Source organism: Panthera tigris, chromosome A3, assembly GCF_018350195.1.
Source record: "Panthera tigris isolate Pti1 chromosome A3, P.tigris_Pti1_mat1.1, whole genome shotgun sequence".
NCBI lineage: Eukaryota > Metazoa > Chordata > Mammalia > Carnivora > Felidae > Panthera > Panthera tigris.
Genome location: NC_056662.1, coordinates 30,962,075 through 30,979,109, shown reverse-complemented (window position 1 = coordinate 30,979,109; position 17,035 = coordinate 30,962,075). Strand labels below are relative to the sequence as shown.

The 17,035-nt window shown below is 51.4% G+C and overlaps 1 protein-coding gene across 7 annotated transcripts in view; it reads left to right on the top strand.

The window, feature by feature from the left end:
- The window catches only part of RASSF2 (Ras association domain family member 2), a 42,075-nt gene extending 25,602 nt beyond the window's left edge, over positions 1-16,473 (top strand). For all 7 annotated transcript variants that reach the window (XM_042980864.1, XM_042980863.1, XM_042980867.1 and 4 more), the window contains 9 exons: positions 376-451; positions 2,768-2,919; positions 5,167-5,255; positions 6,714-6,874; positions 7,694-7,795; positions 9,130-9,181; positions 9,627-9,748; positions 10,964-11,061; positions 12,534-16,473. In XM_042980864.1, the coding sequence (XP_042836798.1) occupies positions 376-451; positions 2,768-2,919; positions 5,167-5,255; positions 6,714-6,874; positions 7,694-7,795; positions 9,130-9,181; positions 9,627-9,748; positions 10,964-11,061; positions 12,534-12,603 (922 nt within the window). In that variant the 3' untranslated portion in view covers positions 12,604-16,473. The remainder of the gene's footprint in view (positions 1-375; positions 452-2,767; positions 2,920-5,166; positions 5,256-6,713; positions 6,875-7,693; positions 7,796-9,129; positions 9,182-9,626; positions 9,749-10,963; positions 11,062-12,533) is intronic.
- Positions 16,474-17,035: the final 562 nt, after the last annotated feature.

The window sequence follows — 17,035 nt, the reverse complement described above, 5'->3', positions numbered from 1 at the left end:
GTGGAGACGCCAGAGAAACCTTGTCTGTGGACTTTGTAGTGCGTTGGCCTCTGAGTCTGTGCCTCGTGGGGGACGGCATATTTAGCTTGGGTTTAGGGAGCGTGGTCAGAACTGCCAGGCTTCGTCAGCAGGCGTGGCCTGCCTTGGTTTTCTGGAGTTGTTCCTCACGCTTGGTGTCTACTCTTGACCTGGACCTTGGGAGAACATGAAGGTGGGGTGGTGGCTGTGTGTGTGTGTGTATGTGTGTACATGCATGTGGACAGACACCCAGTCTGGGGTGGCTGAAGGCCAGGTTAGAGGTGAGAAAAGAGGGAATGACGGCATTCAGCGGCTTCAGCTAAGAGTGTTACACCTTTTGCATTTTTTTCCCCTAAGGAACGAACTTCTCCTGCATCTGAAGACCTACAATTTGTACTATGAAGGCCAGAATTTGCAGCTGCGGCACCGTGAGGTAAGGAGTCCCCGGGGAAGGCCTGTGGGCCGGCCAGACTTTGCCTCCGTGTCTCCAGGGTCTAAGGGTCCCTGCCTCTCCTGCCCCTGGGAGACGCCTCTCATTTAGGATGTCAGTGGTGTCCCTGGAGTTCTTTGGAAGGAGACCCCCGGGCTCATTTTGTTCTAAAGAGGATGAGCTTTTCTGTTCCAAGGACATTTCTGGGGATGTGAGGCTGAGTGGGGGAGGGGGGGGTCCTCCAAAGGGGGACTTTCATGAAATCGGCAAATCATGTGAGGTCTGCGAGGAAATGCTCTGCCCTTCCCCACAGCTGTAGCGGTCTTCCTAGGGTGTCTTCCCAGGATGCTCTTTGCTATCCGTCCGTCTTTTCCCAGCCCCCATCCTGAATCTAAGCTTACTCATCCTGTATCCATTGCTGTAAAGCCTGTTATCAGGTAGATGATGAGCTATATAGGAGCCTGGTAGAGTAATTTATACTCAAGTGTTCTAGACTGATAAGAAGATATGTGTAATACCATGCTAAACACATTTTCAGGTTATCTAGCCATGGCGATTTAATCCATAGAAACAGATATCAGTCAGATGGTAGAATTTCAACTACTAAGGCAGGCTGGTTGGGGATAGTATGTGAGATGCAGTGACTTTTTCTGTGGCCCTTAAACCAGACAAAGTCCTACTTTGCCTAAATCATGTGATATAAGAGTAGTGATGCCAGCATCGACCAGCTGGAAGGCATACATATAGCCTGTTCTTTTTTCTTTTTTAATAAAGTTTTTTAATGTTTATTTTTGAGAGAGAGAGAGAGAGAGACAGAGTGGGAGCAGGGGAGGAGCAGAGAGAGGAGGGAGACACAGACTCCGGAGTAGGCTCCAGGCTCTGAGCTGTCAGTACAGAGCCTGATGTGGAACTCACGAACCGTGAGATCATGACCTGAGTTGAAGTCAGATGCTTAACTGCCTGAGCCACCCAGGTGCCCCATATGGCCTGTTCTTAAATAAAGCTTTCCCCCCAAGCTTCCCCCCACACATGAAAGTTGTTTCACTTATCTACTGCTTTCTTTTATTCTTCCCCCACCTCTCTGAGGGTGATCCTGGGATCCAGGTCAGTGGTTCATTGGACAGGTGTCATCTTTATCCATACAGCATAAAGACGTGGCTGTGGCCCAGGTCTGACATCTGTGGGTTTTTCTGAGACTTGGGAAAGAAGGTCTGACCCTTTTATGCATTGTCCTGAAAACTTCTCCTAATTCGTGGCTGGGCCATTTGCAAGATTTAGGTCCTTGAACAACGTTTCTGGGCTACGTCTTATAGAATAAATTCTCAGAACGTTCTAGGATGAAAGGGTTTCATGGTCATCAATGAGACTAATTTCTTTGGGATAAAACATGCAGATGCCCTTAAAAGGGTTTCACATTTAATTTCTTACCAGTCAACAACCCTTGAGTATAAACTGGGAATCCTTACAGGACCTGTTCACCTCGTGGAGAGCTGTCAGGTAGCACATTAGCTAATTAAAGGCTCTGGGAAGTTCTGCTGGCAAGAAATCTGATTAACACATCATCTCCCAACTCATGTCACTTGACACCCTTTTTTAAGGTAACAGGTGACCTGTTAGAGGAGCTAGTATTCTGTAGAATCAACTTGGGGAAACGTTACTTTGAATCTCCTTCAACCGGCAGGTCAGGTTGCTAAACACATGTTACGGCTAAACACATATCACTTTCCCTGGTAGGGGAGGGGAAGTAGCTAATGCAAGAATTTAGCTCTTGCTTTGTTAGCAAGGTTAGTCTCACTTTAAAAGATGTATTCTTTTTTCTGCAAAGTATTAAAAAAACACCCCATTTTTTAAAAGTTTCTTTATTTGAGAGAGAGAGAGAGAGAGAGAGCGCGAGAGAGAGCGTGAGCACGAGCAGGAGAGGGGCAGAGAGAGAGGGAGAGAGAGAGAGAGAGAGCATCCCCAGCAGGCTCCGCACTGTCAGCGCAGAGCCCGATGTGGGACTTGAGCTCACGAACTGTGAGATCATGACCTGAGCTGAAATCAAAAGTCAGATGCTCAACTGACTGAACCACCCAGGCGCCTGAAAAAATACCCCATTTTTTATAATTTACGCACATGTACTTGAATTTCAGGGCAACTTTTGTGTTGACCTGTGAGGTCATCGGGGTAGTTTGCAGCGGGGCGCGTCCTGGAGCTGGGGTGTGAGTATAACTGGACGTGCCCAGCAAGGACACATCAAGGGTGCCGTCAGCTGCCCTCCAGCGTGACGCTGGTGGGGTTTTCTGGGCTGGCTGACTGTGTCAGTTGCTCCGTGGGCAGGAGGAAGATGAGTTCATCGTGGAGGGGCTGCTGAACATCTCCTGGGGGCTGCGCCGGCCCATCCGCCTGCAGATGCAAGATGACAATGAACGCATTCGCCCCCCGCCATCCTCTTCCTCCTGGCACTCTGGCTGTAACTTGGGGGCTCAGGGGTGAGTGGGGAGAGATGGGACCGGGGCGGAGGGACCGGGCGTGTCTGGGGGTTCCGTTCTTGAATGTTCTTGAGTTGGTAAATGCCACCTTCGTCCAGCGAGCCTTGACCCCAGCGCCCCACTCTCCCACTTGCGCTGCGGGTGCACCTGTTCTGGGCTTAGGAGGAGGAGGAAGGAGCAGATGTTCGTGTGATCTGGCCACCGTGCCTGTCACCACAATCACTGGATGAGAGTGAGAGGGGAGGCGCACCAGCCAGCGCCTGGCTGAGCAGTGAGTCCTCCGTCATGGAGAATTCCGGCGCCTCTGAGGGGAACCGCCAGCGGCCAGCCAGGCCTAGCCTACAGATTTCCGAGGGGACACCTGGTGTCCCAGCACCTCTCCACGGGGACCCCTCCTCATAGAATGACCCTGCTCCAGAGACACTTAGGATTCCAACATGGAAGCTCTACATGTCTGGGAGGCCCCCTCTCCCGGGTCCCCGCTGGGAGTCTGGGAAGGTCTGCTCCTTCCCTCCCTCCGCTGCCAGATGGTGGCCGAGCACCTGTAGTGAGGCCCGCCCTCTTTACCGGGCCTTCTTTCTGGGACTTTAGTTCTTGGTATCAAGTGACTAGCTGCGTTCCATCCAGACACTTGTCATTGGTCCCTGCTGCCCTGGGGCCAGAGTGTTGGGGGGGGGGGGTGCCAACCTCGCAGCCAAAACCGCAGCGATGTGTTTTCTGTTTTAACCCAGAACCAAGCCCTGTCTGTTGGACACGCTGAATGTTCTGTTAAACTCCACAGCCAAATCAATCTGTCCCTAAAGTGGAGAGAAAGCTACACTGTGGCCAAACCCTGGAGCTGATCTGCTTTCTTTCCAAGGGAATTTTAGGAGGGAAGTTGTTGCCCATCCCATCAGGCGCTGCGATGTCTAGTCAAGGTTCTCTGGCTTCATCTGCCTTTGATGGTTTCTCACTCCACTCTGATTTCAGCATTTCTACCATATTTGATTTCCTGTGGGTCAAGCCCTTTCCACAGCCGCATCCCAGTGCCCGGACTATGCTGCATTCTGTCCCCTAAGTGAGAGGATTTTTAAAATGCCGTTTGACTGCGTGATTTTCGGCTGAGCCTGCTAAGGGGTCCTTCACTCTGCACACTTGTTTCTTCCCCCATCCCTGCAACATCAAGCAGTCTTGGTTGGTTCTTGAAACCTACTAGTACTTTGAGAGAGTTTCAGAACCGTAAGAATGTTAGCTCTGATGCCTGCTCTAATAACGTGACTGCCTGGACCACTGTGTCCAGAAGGATGCTGAGGCCAGTTTCTGCCTCGATGCGGGAACGGGCGGTGGCCCCTGTGAGCGTCCAGTGTTCATCATTCCTGAGAGGCTCTGACCAGCTCCATTCTAGAGTCAGAAGTCCAGAGTTCTACTACAACAGGAAGTTCTTTCAGATTTTCAATTTTTATTGTCTTTTAAAACTATCATCCCTGGACCATAAGTCCCATCTCTGCTGGGTGCCAGGGAGCCCACACTCTTCTCATTATGGGATGGTCCTCATTGGTTAAGTTTGATTCTCCTTTCGAGCCAAATCCTCTGTTGATTTTGGGTGTGCTTCTCTGAGCTGCTGTCATTATCCCTTTTGGCTTCGGGGAGTCATTTGCCAATTACCATGGCAACACCAGGACTCTGCTCAGACTGCCTGCTTGTGATCCTTTCTCCAGCTCGGCTGAGCATTCCGTCCGGCAACCCCAAGAACGCGATCATCAGTGGCCCTTCCGATGAGGCCCTGACCCTCACGGCAACCAACCTGTTACTTTCCATTCCTTTTAGATACTTTCCATTCCTTTTAGATGCCATTCCTTTTAGATTCCTTTAGAGTCACTCCTACAACAGAAAAGGATCCGAACTGGAATCTTGTCCGGAGATTATTAGGGTTTCCCAAAGAAGCTATAGAACCCGTATGTGCTTAGAAACTGCACGCACATAGCACATGGATTTTGTTCTTCAGTGTTCTCCATCCTGGCCTTGGTGAATTGGGTGCTTAGGTTGCTGCAGATGCTGGGAATGAGCATATTCTCCTCCGACATACCCCCTCCCTACCCAGTGCTCAGCCCTGGAGCCGGGCCAGCTTCATGGGACACTTAGCACGGGCCGTCCATGAGGGTGTGGCTGGTCCCCTGCCTGGCACAGGTGAAGTGCTCCCCTTGCAGGAGAGGGAGTATCTCTCCATAGGGGCTGAGCCAGGCTTCTTTTTGTTTTCTGCCTCCCCAGCACCATCCTGAAGCCCCTCACCGTGCCCAACATTCAGATCTCAGAAGTGGATGCCCCACCCGAGAGTGAACAGACATCGAGTCCCACAGGTACATGCGTGGAGGGCAGGGCTCCTCCTTTGGGCCCACTTATGTGAAGACCGATGCGGTTATAGATGTTGTAAATTAAATAAATGAAATTCACATGGTTCAGGATTCAAAGAGGATTCAAAGGAAACAGGTGAAAATTCCCCATTTTGTCTACTCACCTTAGAGGTTCTCTCCCTAGAAAAAACCTGAAGGCATGGTGAGAATATCTTGCCGAGATATTCTATATGAATACAAGCAAATACACAGCAACATACCTTTATCGTCGGACGTCATTTCTTTTCTTCCCCCATTTACACAAGGGGTAGCATTTTGCACATCCCTGTTTCTTTTCCTTTTTTTAAAGTTTTTTTTTTTAATATTTATTTATTATTGAGAGACAGAGAGAGACAGAGCATGAGCATGGGAGGGGCAGAGAGAGGAGAAGACACAGAATCTGAAGGTGACTCCAGGCTCTGAGCTGTCAGCACAGAGCCCGATGCGGGGCTTGAACTCACAAACCGAGCAAGATCATGACCTGAGCCGAAGTCAGACGCTTAACCGACTGAGCCACCCAGGCGCCCCTGCACATCCCTGTTTCTATTAGTTTGTTTTGAGGACTGTTCTGTACAAATCCATGAAGAACTTCTGTGTTCTTTCCATTGTGTGAAGAAATGTGGATCACTCCCTACTGATAGACATTGAAGTCATTCCAGTCTTTTGTTTTGAGAGAGAGAGAGAACACGTGAGCGGGGGAGGGACAGAGAGAGGGAGAGAGAGAATCCCAAGCAGGCTCCATGCCGTCAACTCGGAGCCCCACGTGGGGCTTGATCCCACAGAACCATGAGATCGTGAGCTGAGCCGAAATCAAGAGTCTGACACTTAACCAACTGAGCCACCCAGGCGCCCCAAGTCATTCCAGTCTTTCGCTGTGACAAACAAGGTTGCAATTAGTGGCCTTGTACACGTGTCATTTCACACATTCATCAGTGTCTGTAGGATTCTTCCAAGTGGAATTTCTGGGTCTGAGGCTATGCGCATGTGTAATCTTGAAGATATTGTCAGCTTGCTATATCTTGCACGTCCTTATGTCGTGCTTATCCTGTGCCAAGCGCTATTCTAAATGCTTTGTGTGAATTAATTCACTAAACTCTCACAACAGTTCCGTGATGCCCATTTTATAGGTGAGGGAACTGAGGCATAGAGGGGTTCATGACACATGGCAATGGTGGAGCTGGGGCTTGACCCTGGGAATCTGGCTCTGAAGTCTGTGCTCTGAACCTTGTCACTGGATTGCTTCTCAGTGCATCATACCATATGTTTCCACCCCCACCCCCCCAGTGGGAAACACTGTTTTTATGAAACACATTTTGGGGGAGGCGGCCGTGGGTACCGTAGCGTTGGCCACAAAAAGGGTACTGTGTGCGAACCGCCACGTCCCGGGTCCAGGCAGACAGAGCTCGTTTCTCCCTTCCCTCTTAGACTCCAGGGGCCTGAAGACCCTGCAGGAAGACACCCCACAGCTGATGCGCACGCGCAGTGACGTTGGGGTGCGTCGCCGTGGCAATGTGAGGACACCCAGTGACCAGAGGCGAATCAGACGCCACCGATTCTCCATCAATGGCCATTTCTACAACCACAAGGTAGAGAGGATGGGGGGGTCGGGGCCCTGGGGAGCCTCAAGGGAATAAGGTCTCTCCCCGGGCAGCCGCCCCCTCGAGGCTGCAGACGTGTGGGAAGCCAAGTGTTTGCTGTTCCGTCTTTGGGTGGTGGGTGGGCTTCAGGCTCTTCCGGCCCTGTGAGGGGTGAGGGACCCCAGATCAGGAGTCCCCTCAGGGTGGTGGGTGAGATGACCCCACAAACATCAGAGCCATTCCCCACTCCCCGGAAAATCCACACGTTACCCACTTCCTACACCGCGTGCCTCTTAGCTGCTGTGGGGTCTCCCGTTTCTGTGAGCTAAGTGCTGCCCCTGCTGCAGGACTCAAGGCAGGGGCGTCCCTGCACCGCCTGCCTCTCCCAAAGCTAGCTGACCCTCTTTCCTCCTGCTGCCTGGTCCGAACCCAGCCCCGGAAGCAAGTGCATCATGGGAGAGCGGTCAGAGACCTTGTGTGGAAGTCACAGTGGAGGGGGCCTCGTGCGTGTTTTATCTGGAGAGGAGGTCTTCCTTATCTGGGTCTATTCCCCCTACCCCGCCCTGCCACGTGCCAAGCTCAGAACCCCCAGCCTCCCTCGGGGGTGGCGGGTGGGCGATGAGCTCCTGAGTTAGGCAAAGCCCAGGGCGGCCTTATTGACATCAAGGCCCACTGCTTGCCAGGCCATCAGGGGGCTCTCAGGGTGTACAGGTTAAGTGCCATTGTCACTGTGCCCTCTACCCCAGGTTGCGGGGCCTGGACACCCAAGTTTTAGTGCTCCGGTCCTTGTCCCCCCTGCCAGCCTGAACCAGACCTCTCTATTGACAGACGTCAGTGTTCACGCCGGCCTATGGTTCTGTCACCAACGTCCGCATCAACAGCACCATGACCACCCCACAGGTCCTGAAGTTGCTGCTTAACAAATTTAAGGCAAGTTCCTTCTGCTGGCTGGCCTGGGATGGCTGGTGTGTGTGCCCGGGGCGGAAAGGGGGGCCGTGGAGAGTGTGTGGTAAGGGGGCACCGGGCAGACAGTTTGGTTCTTCAGACCCTGCGGCATCAGCATCACGTGGGAGCTTGTCAGCAAAGCAGAGCTTCTCAGGCCCCAGCCCTGAATTAGACCCGCTGAGTCCAAAGCCCGGAGGTGAGGCCGGGAGCCTGTTGGGCAACTTGAGGGGGATTCTGAGACCCCAGGCCTGATGCCTGGTTTGGGGCTCTGTGTACAGACTGACTTCTGAAACACATTTGGGGAACCGACTCTGAAAAAGGAACTTCAGGGGGCGCCTGGGTGGCTCGGTCAGTTGAACGTCTGACTTGAGCTCAGATCACGGTCTCACAGTTTGTGAGTTCGAGCCCCACATCAGGCTGTCTGCTGTCAACACAGAGCCCCCTTTAGATCCTCTGTCCCCTCTCTCTGCCCCTCCCCCTCTCATGCTCACTCTCTCTCTCAAAAATAAACATTAAAAAAATTATTTTATTTTATTTTTTTTAACGTTTTTATTTATTTTTGAGACAGAGAGAGACAGAGCATGAGCAGGGGAGGGGCAGAGAGAGAGGGAGACACAGAATCCAAAACAGGCTCCAGGCTCTGGCTGTCAGCATAGAGCCTGACATGGGGCTCGAACTCACGGACCGTGAGATCATGACCTGAGCCGAAGTCGGACGCTCAACCAACCAAGCTACCCAGGCGCCCCCCAAAATTTTTTTTAAAAAGGAACTTCAGTAGATGTGTAAATTATAGTGCATGAGTTTTTTTAAAGTCCTGTTACTCTGTTTTCCACAATCCCTTTATAGGAATCATCCCCTTATCTTTTGGAGTCAGAGATTCTTATTTTTATTGAGGCCAGTGTCGCCCAGTGGCCTAAGGGCACAGGCTCTGGGTTCGAATCCCCAGCCATCACCTGCTGCATGGATGAGCTGAGCAACTTACTAAAGCTCCCTGTGCTTCTGCTCCCTTGTCTGTAAAATGAGGGTTAACGGGACCCCATTGAGGGGTTGTCGGGAGCCTTAGATGAGTGAACGCATGCAAAGTGGGGAACGCTGTGCTTGGCAGCATGCAGGAAGCATCAGCCCTGATTATCTGCTGTGACTGGTGAAGTTCCCGGCCTGCCCCCTCTCCTCATCCCCTCTGAGAGCTGTAGATAAATAGCTCCCCCCTCAAAAGTTGCCTAAAATTGATTGAGCTTTGTGGCATTCAAGAAGGAATGGCTCGGGCTTGGGATGTGTGAATATGTGCTTCCTCCAAGTATCTTTTGTTTCTGGTTCAGATTGAGAATTCCGCAGAAGAGTTTGCTTTGTATGTGGTCCATACCAGCGGTGGTAAGTCTGAAAAATACCGTGTACTTGAACATTTTTACTTCACTCAAAACAGGAAAAAAAAAAAAAAAATCAAACCTCTGCCTCATTTGCTTGTTGTTTGGCTTTTGGAAACCTCCAAATGTTGTTTGCTTCCAAGGCCAGTGGGCTCACTGGCTGAGTCCACTGGGGAATGCAAACACTAAAACGTAACTGCTTATTTAAAGAGACCAATTCCTCCAGTAGAGTATCTTCCAAAGGATTTGAGCATGGTAGTTTTGTTAGGGAGAGGGGGGAGGGAATGGTTGCTTTGAACAAGAATTGTTCATTCACTATTCAGTCTCCTGACTTACGTGACCGCATCTCCTAAGGTGCCTGTGCCATTTAGGCCCCTGAGTTGGCCACTACTTATGGTGAGAAAGGCCTCGGGCCGAACTCAGGGCTGCTCCTGGCTGTGTGTGTGTTACAGAGAAACAGAAGCTCAAGAACACCGATTACCCGCTGGTAGCTCGAATCCTCCAGGGCCCGTGTGAGCAGGTCTCCAAAGTGTTTCTTATGGAGAAGGACCAGGTGGAGGAAGTCACCTATGATGTGAGTCCCCTTTTGGTTGGCTGGTCTGCCCTCAGGTGGGTGGGGATTTGGTTGGGTTACCTGCAACTGGGGTATAGCTTGACTTTTTTGGCCAAGGGCCATGCCCCATTTTGCTGCCATTCCTCAATACCGGGTTTCCTTGAAGCCATTAGCGGGGAGAATGAACGCAGAGGCTAGACTGAGGGTGTGCCCTGGGATTTGTTGGAGGTAGGCTCAGGCACCAAGTGGTTTCCATGGAAGGAGTAAATGTCTTCAGCCTTTCTGGGGTACTGTAAGAGGCCCGAGAAGTTTCTGCAAACCTCTCTTAGCGGCTTCAAGAAGTTAGCATGATTTTACCTTATCTTATGCGTCAGTCAGCTTTTGCTGTGGTAACAAACATCCCCAAATCTTAACTGCTTACAACAGCAGACATTTACCTTTTTCTCAGGAGGCCGCAGGCGAATAGCAGCAGCTCTGCTGGGGGCTGTGGGTTGAGTTCAGGTGTGCACTTCATGTCTCATTCAGAGACCCAGGCCTAAGGGGTAGTGCCTCCCTGAGGTACACTTCTCATGGCAGGTGCCTGTAGTGCAAGTAACCAGGCAAAACCACGTAAGCTCCTTTGAAGCCTCCACTCAGTTGTGTCTTACATCACGTCCACACACATTCCATTGACCAAAACAAGTCATGTAGCCATGAATAGGGTGGAGAAATACACTTTTCCCATGGAGAAGAGTTGATAAAGTAGGGTGGGGATTCTTGTGGGGGATGACAGATGGCTCACCCGGGAACCACCCTCACCCCCACAGCCTCTCCAGAGTAAGCTCCCATTTGGACGCCTGCTTGAGACTCGAGATGCAAACCATCGTCCTGAGCCACGGTTCCAAAAATCCTCTTAGGGGCGAACAGGGAGTTTTATTGAATACCATGGGTCAGGTTTTCCTCTGCATTGCTGCATCAGGAGAAAGTGCTTTTCCATGTTTGATTTCACCTTGTCGTGGACTGGATACATGGGGACGAGAAATGAGAAGTTAGGAGATCTGTATCACGTATAGGGAGCCATCTCGATGCCAGCCTTGAGAAGAACGAGGCTTGGCTACTGCCTTTAAGGAAATCTTGGATCCGTGTAGAAATAGGTGCCCGCGGCTTTGGGCCTTACGTAAGAGAGACACCAAAAGGAATTGGAATAGGTTTGGGAGGGGGCGTGTGTGCGCCCCAGACTTACTTCTTCCTCCCCAGGTGGCCCAGTACATAAAGTTCGAGATGCCTGTCCTTAAAAGCTTCATTCAGAAGCTCCAAGAGGAAGAAGACCGGGAAGTCAAGAAGCTGATACGCAAGTACGCATGGCCCCAGGGCGGCTGGTTGGGCTTCTCCCAGGACCGCGGGGAGCCCAGGTGTTCAGGTGCCTTGCAGGGACTGTGCTGAGTGGCTGTGTGGGCCTGGGTCCCATGGACCTTCTTCCAGGGGCTTCCCGTGACAAATGTGGATCTCAGATGGGGACACAAAACATAAGTGTGTTGGTCTCTTTGCTTCTTAGGCCATCTTCTCATTTTGATGTGGGACATAAAAGCGTGCCAGAGAAAGCCATCTTAGCAGCGGAAAGTAATCTGAACAGCCCTACCTCTGAAATCCTTTCCTCCTACCCTTCTCCCTTCTCAACATTTCTCTTCTGGAAATTGCATTTGGGTTGAAAAGCCCAGTAAAGCTTCTCTCTGGGGAGGATTTAAAAAAAAAATCCTGGTTGAAGTATAGTTGACATACAATGTTATATTTGTTTCAGGCGTATGGCGTAGCGATTCAGCAATTCTATGCATTATTCAGTGCTCACCGTGCGCGACAAGTGTGGTCACCATCTGTCACCATATATTATTACAGTATTATTGACTGTATTCCCTATGCTTTTCATCCTTGTGACTTTTTATTTCATAACCGGAAGTTTGTACCTCTTAATCCCCATCACCTGTTTCACCCTATTTCTCGGGGGTGGTTTTTTTTTTTTATTGCGACTTTGATGTTTTTGGTTATGTTTTATGATATTTTTTGCCATGTTTAGCCATAAATCGGGCTGCTTTTCATGGATACAGCAGGACAGTTGATTGACTTCTGCCACTGGCGAATAGCACCGATAATATTTGCTGTATCAATGATAATAACTAGTATGATAGCAGTTAATATTTATTGAACACTTACTATGTGCCAAACTTTTAAGATGGCTTTTGCTGTGCGGTGCCAAGCCCTGGACTTAAGGAATGTTCCTGTTAGTCCTACAGCTGTATACACTTCAGCGTCCGCGCTGCCTTATTAGTTCAGGGAGGGGGTGGAGACAAGTCATGGACACCCATGTTTGGTAGTTGTTATAGCCTGTTCCGCAAAATGCGGGTACTGATATTAGGTTGAACCATACGAAGTTGCCGCTGCCGTTGTAGCCCCCCCGCCCAAGTAGTCAAATAATGGCAATTGCATATGGTCCAGCCCAGGTGAGGATCCCGTGCTCCTGTGTCGTGGAGCCTTGGGCCTAGTCAGCACTCGGTTAGCGGAACCCTTACTGTTGGTGTTTCCGTTTCGCCTTCCCATCCTTCTTTTTGCCAGAGTGTCTAACTATAGTCAAGTTGTCCACTTTGGATTTGGTCTGTTCAGTTCCTCTCCTCTGGGTGTGGAAATGAACACAAGCTACAAAGTGGCGGATGGCTGGGCCTGTGATAGAAGCAGAAGGAGCGACAAGTGGCCCCTGTGGCCCGGGTGGTGGGGAAAGATCAAGAGGGGGTATGTGTTGCCTTCCGCTGTCCACCGCAGCTGTTCCTCTCCCCAGGTACACCGTGCTCCGGCTAATGATCCGGCAGAGGCTGGAAGAGATGGCTGAGACCCCAGCAACAATCTGAACCACAAGAGGGAGGGGATCCAGATGCCACAGGGGCCGCCGCTGACATGAGAAGACGCACAGGAAGCTGGGTACCTTCCTTCCGTGGAAACCTTTAGATGCAGACCTCTCCAGCTCCCACCAAGCCACCATTTGCTGCCCGGAGCAGGATGGAGAAGCCAGCAGACAACTCCCCATCCCTGGAACCCTGTGCTCCGCTCCTTTCTTTCACTCACAAGGACTTTTGATTTTGTTATAAGGACCCAAAATGTGTGCGTGGGCGTGTGTCCGCACATGAGCGCGTGCGTGCACTGTAAGTGCGTGTGCACACACAGTCCATATCCACGTGCCTACCTGACATTCACATGCCATTGAATTCCACACAACCCGCACAAGTGCCATGGGGCTTGCAGGTAGGCTGGCCGAGACGGGGAAAATCAGACGAGTCACCAATCCGAGGGGTTTAAGTCGGAGGGAAGATTTCTCTCCTCCAGTGCCAGGGAGCAAGCCACACATGTTTAGAAGGGAGGGGACTCAGCCAGCGCACCATTTGGGATATTTATATGTTAGTAGAGATTCTCCCTGTACACGTAACAGGATTGGGGATTGGAACTTAACAAAATAACAGCCCCACGCCCCTGGGGGAGGTGCGATGGAAAGAGAAAGATAAACCGTCCTTGGGGTAGCTGCAGTAGGCCCACACGTTTTTACACTGGAAACTTGGATTGTTTTAAATAACAAAGACATATGTGATGATCTGCGCGGATTCTGCCTCTGTCCTCGCCTCCACGGCCACGTCTAGGAGACAGGAGAGGAGCCTGATGTGCTAAGCATGCCAGGCTGCCGGCCCCAACTCTTTGGTGCCTCCGTGAGTTGAAGGAAGGGTCTCACCGGTTTGTACGTGGCAGGCTGGCTAGTGTGGCCGGGGCCTGGCCTCGTTCTGGGGTGGCGGCCAGAGAGTTTCCCTCTTTAGGGAAGTGTAGAGGCTCCTTGCAGAAATGACAGGCCTGTGAGCCCGGCCCGTTTCATACCACCAGGGGAGATTCCTGCACTTGATACTGAAGCCATGTGTTTGAAGTCAAGGCTTCAGTCTTTCCAACCACTGGATTCTTGCAAGTGGCCCTCACCTCGTGTGTGGACATGGTCTTCCCAAGAGTGAGGAGGCTGCTATTGACCGAGGTGGGGCCCAGGTCGGGCTGCACAGGGAGGGTGGAGCTTCTCTTTCGGGCTCTCTGAGCAGCCACCTGGGTGATCTTTAGAGCAGACCCCAGTGCAGGGAAAGGGCAGGACAGTCTGTCCCCGTGGGGTCCCCATCAGGAAGACTTCCGGGCAGCTGGGCAACAGTATGGCTGACACAGTTTGAAGAGGGACAGATAGATGCATGGGGGCAGGGTGCCTGGCTGGGAGATCAACCAAGCAAGGCCAGGAGCTTCTGACATCAGGGGTCTCAGCTTTGGTGGTGGAGAGACTCCCCATCTCTTCACCTCCCCTCCAAGGAAGGTTTGGGGAGCTGGGCGGTTGGGGGAAGGAGTGCCAGTGGTCAGCACCTGCAAGGAAGGTGGAGGTTTGCAGCAGAGCGGTTCCTGCCCCCTGCTGTCCCCTGTGGCCTCCGTGGCCTCTGTAGGTGGCTCACAGCTGTGGTCTCGTTGATTTTCAAAAAGATGGCACGCTGCCACCTGGCGTGTTGCCAGGGGTCTCTTAGCAAGGCGACCTCCTCCTCGGGGACAGCGCCACCAGCCCTGTGGGGCGTGGACTGGAAATCCGGCGACCTTAGCCTCAATCAGACATCTCCGTGGGCCTCTGCTAAATGCACAGAAAACCCCGGGGGCGGGAGAGGCTTCCTTTGTTACATACAGATGGGCGAGAGCGGGTTTGTGAATGCAAACACACTTCCTGAGTCCTGCCTTTGAGAAAATGACTTAAACTTCTCTTCCAGTTCTTTTTATTTTGAATGTTCACAGCCTTTGTCGGCCCCAGTAATTCTCCTTGGTGCGCGAGGCAGAAAAACCCCCACAAAGCAAACTACTAACCACTAACTTTTGTTGGACAGCTATTTCTGGTCCATAAGAGTTCTCTTTGATTTGTACTAGCACTACGATAGTTTAAATATGGCCATGTTGCAAAACGTCAGGTTTGCCGGATCCCTTGCTGAGAAAGTGATGCTAAGGTAGACCTGGCTTTTTAAAGATGGGGGGCGGGAGGGATTCAGGGTGGAAGTCAGGGGAAATCGCATCTTACAGGATACATTCCACGTAATGTGCGCCGTACCTTGTGGCATTTTGGCCCACCCTGTTTGGAGATCATTTCTTACTTCCTAACAACCCGATCGGGAATTTTGGAAAGGGCCTTTGAAATAACAGCGGCTGAAACAGAGACACTTCACCGCAGTGTGGAGCCGGATTTTCTCACTGGTATCACATGGCCTGGCGGCTTTGAATTCCTGTACCGATTTGTAGGGGGTTATGTAATTGTGTGCAATGAACCTGAAATCGTGTGAGGAACAAAAGGCCAATTTATAGGTTTTTCCCCCTAACTTGTGAAAAGCAGTAGAGCCACATCTGGCGTTCTTTTTCTAGGGGTTTATGTTACAAGGTGATCAAATGAAGGAAAAGCCTGAGTCCATCTGGCTGGGGAGGGGGTCCGCTCCCCTAGGTGATGGTGAGATTAAGCACAAGGTCACGTTCTCGGTGATCACATGAGTGGACAGGTGATGAGTTACATGGGGGTGGGGGGCTACCTTGGGGAGAGACTGAGAAGCACAGATAGCAGGCTTGGCTTGCCTGTATGTGCTGGTGAGGAGTGTGCACCAGGCTGTTGGACTTGGATTCTAAGCGAGGTTGAGGAGGGAGGAGCTCAGATTAGCCACCCACCTTCGAGAAAAATGCGGGGACTGGGGTTTTGGTCTGAGACTTCAAGGAGAAATATTTGCACCCTTCCCTCCTCCCTACGGAAAGAAAACAATAGTCCTCTCTCCTGGAGATCCCCAGATGAAGACATTTTATCATCACTGTAGCTTAGACTTTGAAATACAATGACACACACACAGATCTGTGCTCAGATGCAAAACTTGTTGGCACGAATTCTTTTCTGCAGAGCTGGGTGGTTATTTCAGAATGTCAGAAGGAAGAGGAGCAACGGATCCCAGAAGCGCAAGAAACTCTTCAGAGAGGCTCTGTTAAAAAAAAATAAAAAATGCAAAGCTCCTTATTAACATGGAGAAATATGGTGCCCTGGATACATCGCCAAGAGAGAAATTTCTGTACGAACAAGGGAATTTCAGGGCCTCGTGGCCAAACCGTGATGTGGGGGCCGAGACAGCAAGCAGAGCAAGTCTCCCGCGTCCCCCATGCCGCAACCCACGTTTTTGAGTTGCTGCTTAAGTTGTACACAAATTCCTGCCTGAGTCAGGAGATGAGCAGTGGTCTCCGAGAGGGGGAGAGAGGAAAATGAATGTAGCGACCCGCCTTTCAGACGGGACTGAAAGCGGTGACCCCATCGCGGGAGGTTACAGTGCCCCCTGCATTTTACCCAAGCACAAAATGTGGACAAGCGGTGAGGGGAGAGCCTCCGTTTACCCCTGGAGTCTTCCCAGCCGATCGCAGACCTGCTTCCCCGGCCGATGGTTTCTGGTGTGTTACTACTGTTAGCATCCTTGAGGGTTTCCCCACTTGTTTTAGCTTTGTGACGTATCCTTTTCTTAATCATAATTTGCCCTCTGCAATGGTACATGACCAGGTTCACTGTTGGGTTCTGAACTTACAAACGGATGCATCTAGGGATCATGTCGTAATTTGACAAGGCCTCAGTAGGGGCGACGCGTTTCTGTAACATTTTGATATGTTTCCATGCACCAACGTAGATCTTGTTGAAATAAAGCACTTTTCAAAGAGAAGTCCCTCTGTGGATGGCTCTGTGTGTGGCCGCGGGCGTGGTGCTCTGCGGGGGGGGGGGGGGGGGGGTGGGGGCAGGAGACGCGAAGGCACATCCAGGAAGTCAGTTGATTTTCTTCCCCCAGAGTTTCTGGTTTGAATGGGCTCAGGCGTGGCTATAATATTCCAAGTCAGAAGTGAAATGAGAATGTCCCCGGGTGAGCTCAGGCCCTGCTGGAGCCAACGATTGTGGTGGAAAGAGCTGGGAGCCACCCTCCCATGAGGCAAGATTTTGTCCTGACTCTACCCCCAGGCCTCTTACGATCCTGGGACCAATTCGTGGAACCTTTTGCTAGGACTTGGTTTCCCCAGCCGTAAAATGGCCAAGCCACCCTGTGGGGGTGTGGGGACCTGGACTTGCCTCTGTCAGAGGCAGCTCCCCAGAGGTTGCCAAATGTAAGACCTCAGACGAGGGCCCAAGTTCCACCCCAAGGAGCAGGGCAAGTGTGACGGTTAATTCTAGGTGAACTCGGCTAAGCCATGGTGCCCAGATATTTGGTCAAACACCAGTCTAGATGTTGCTGT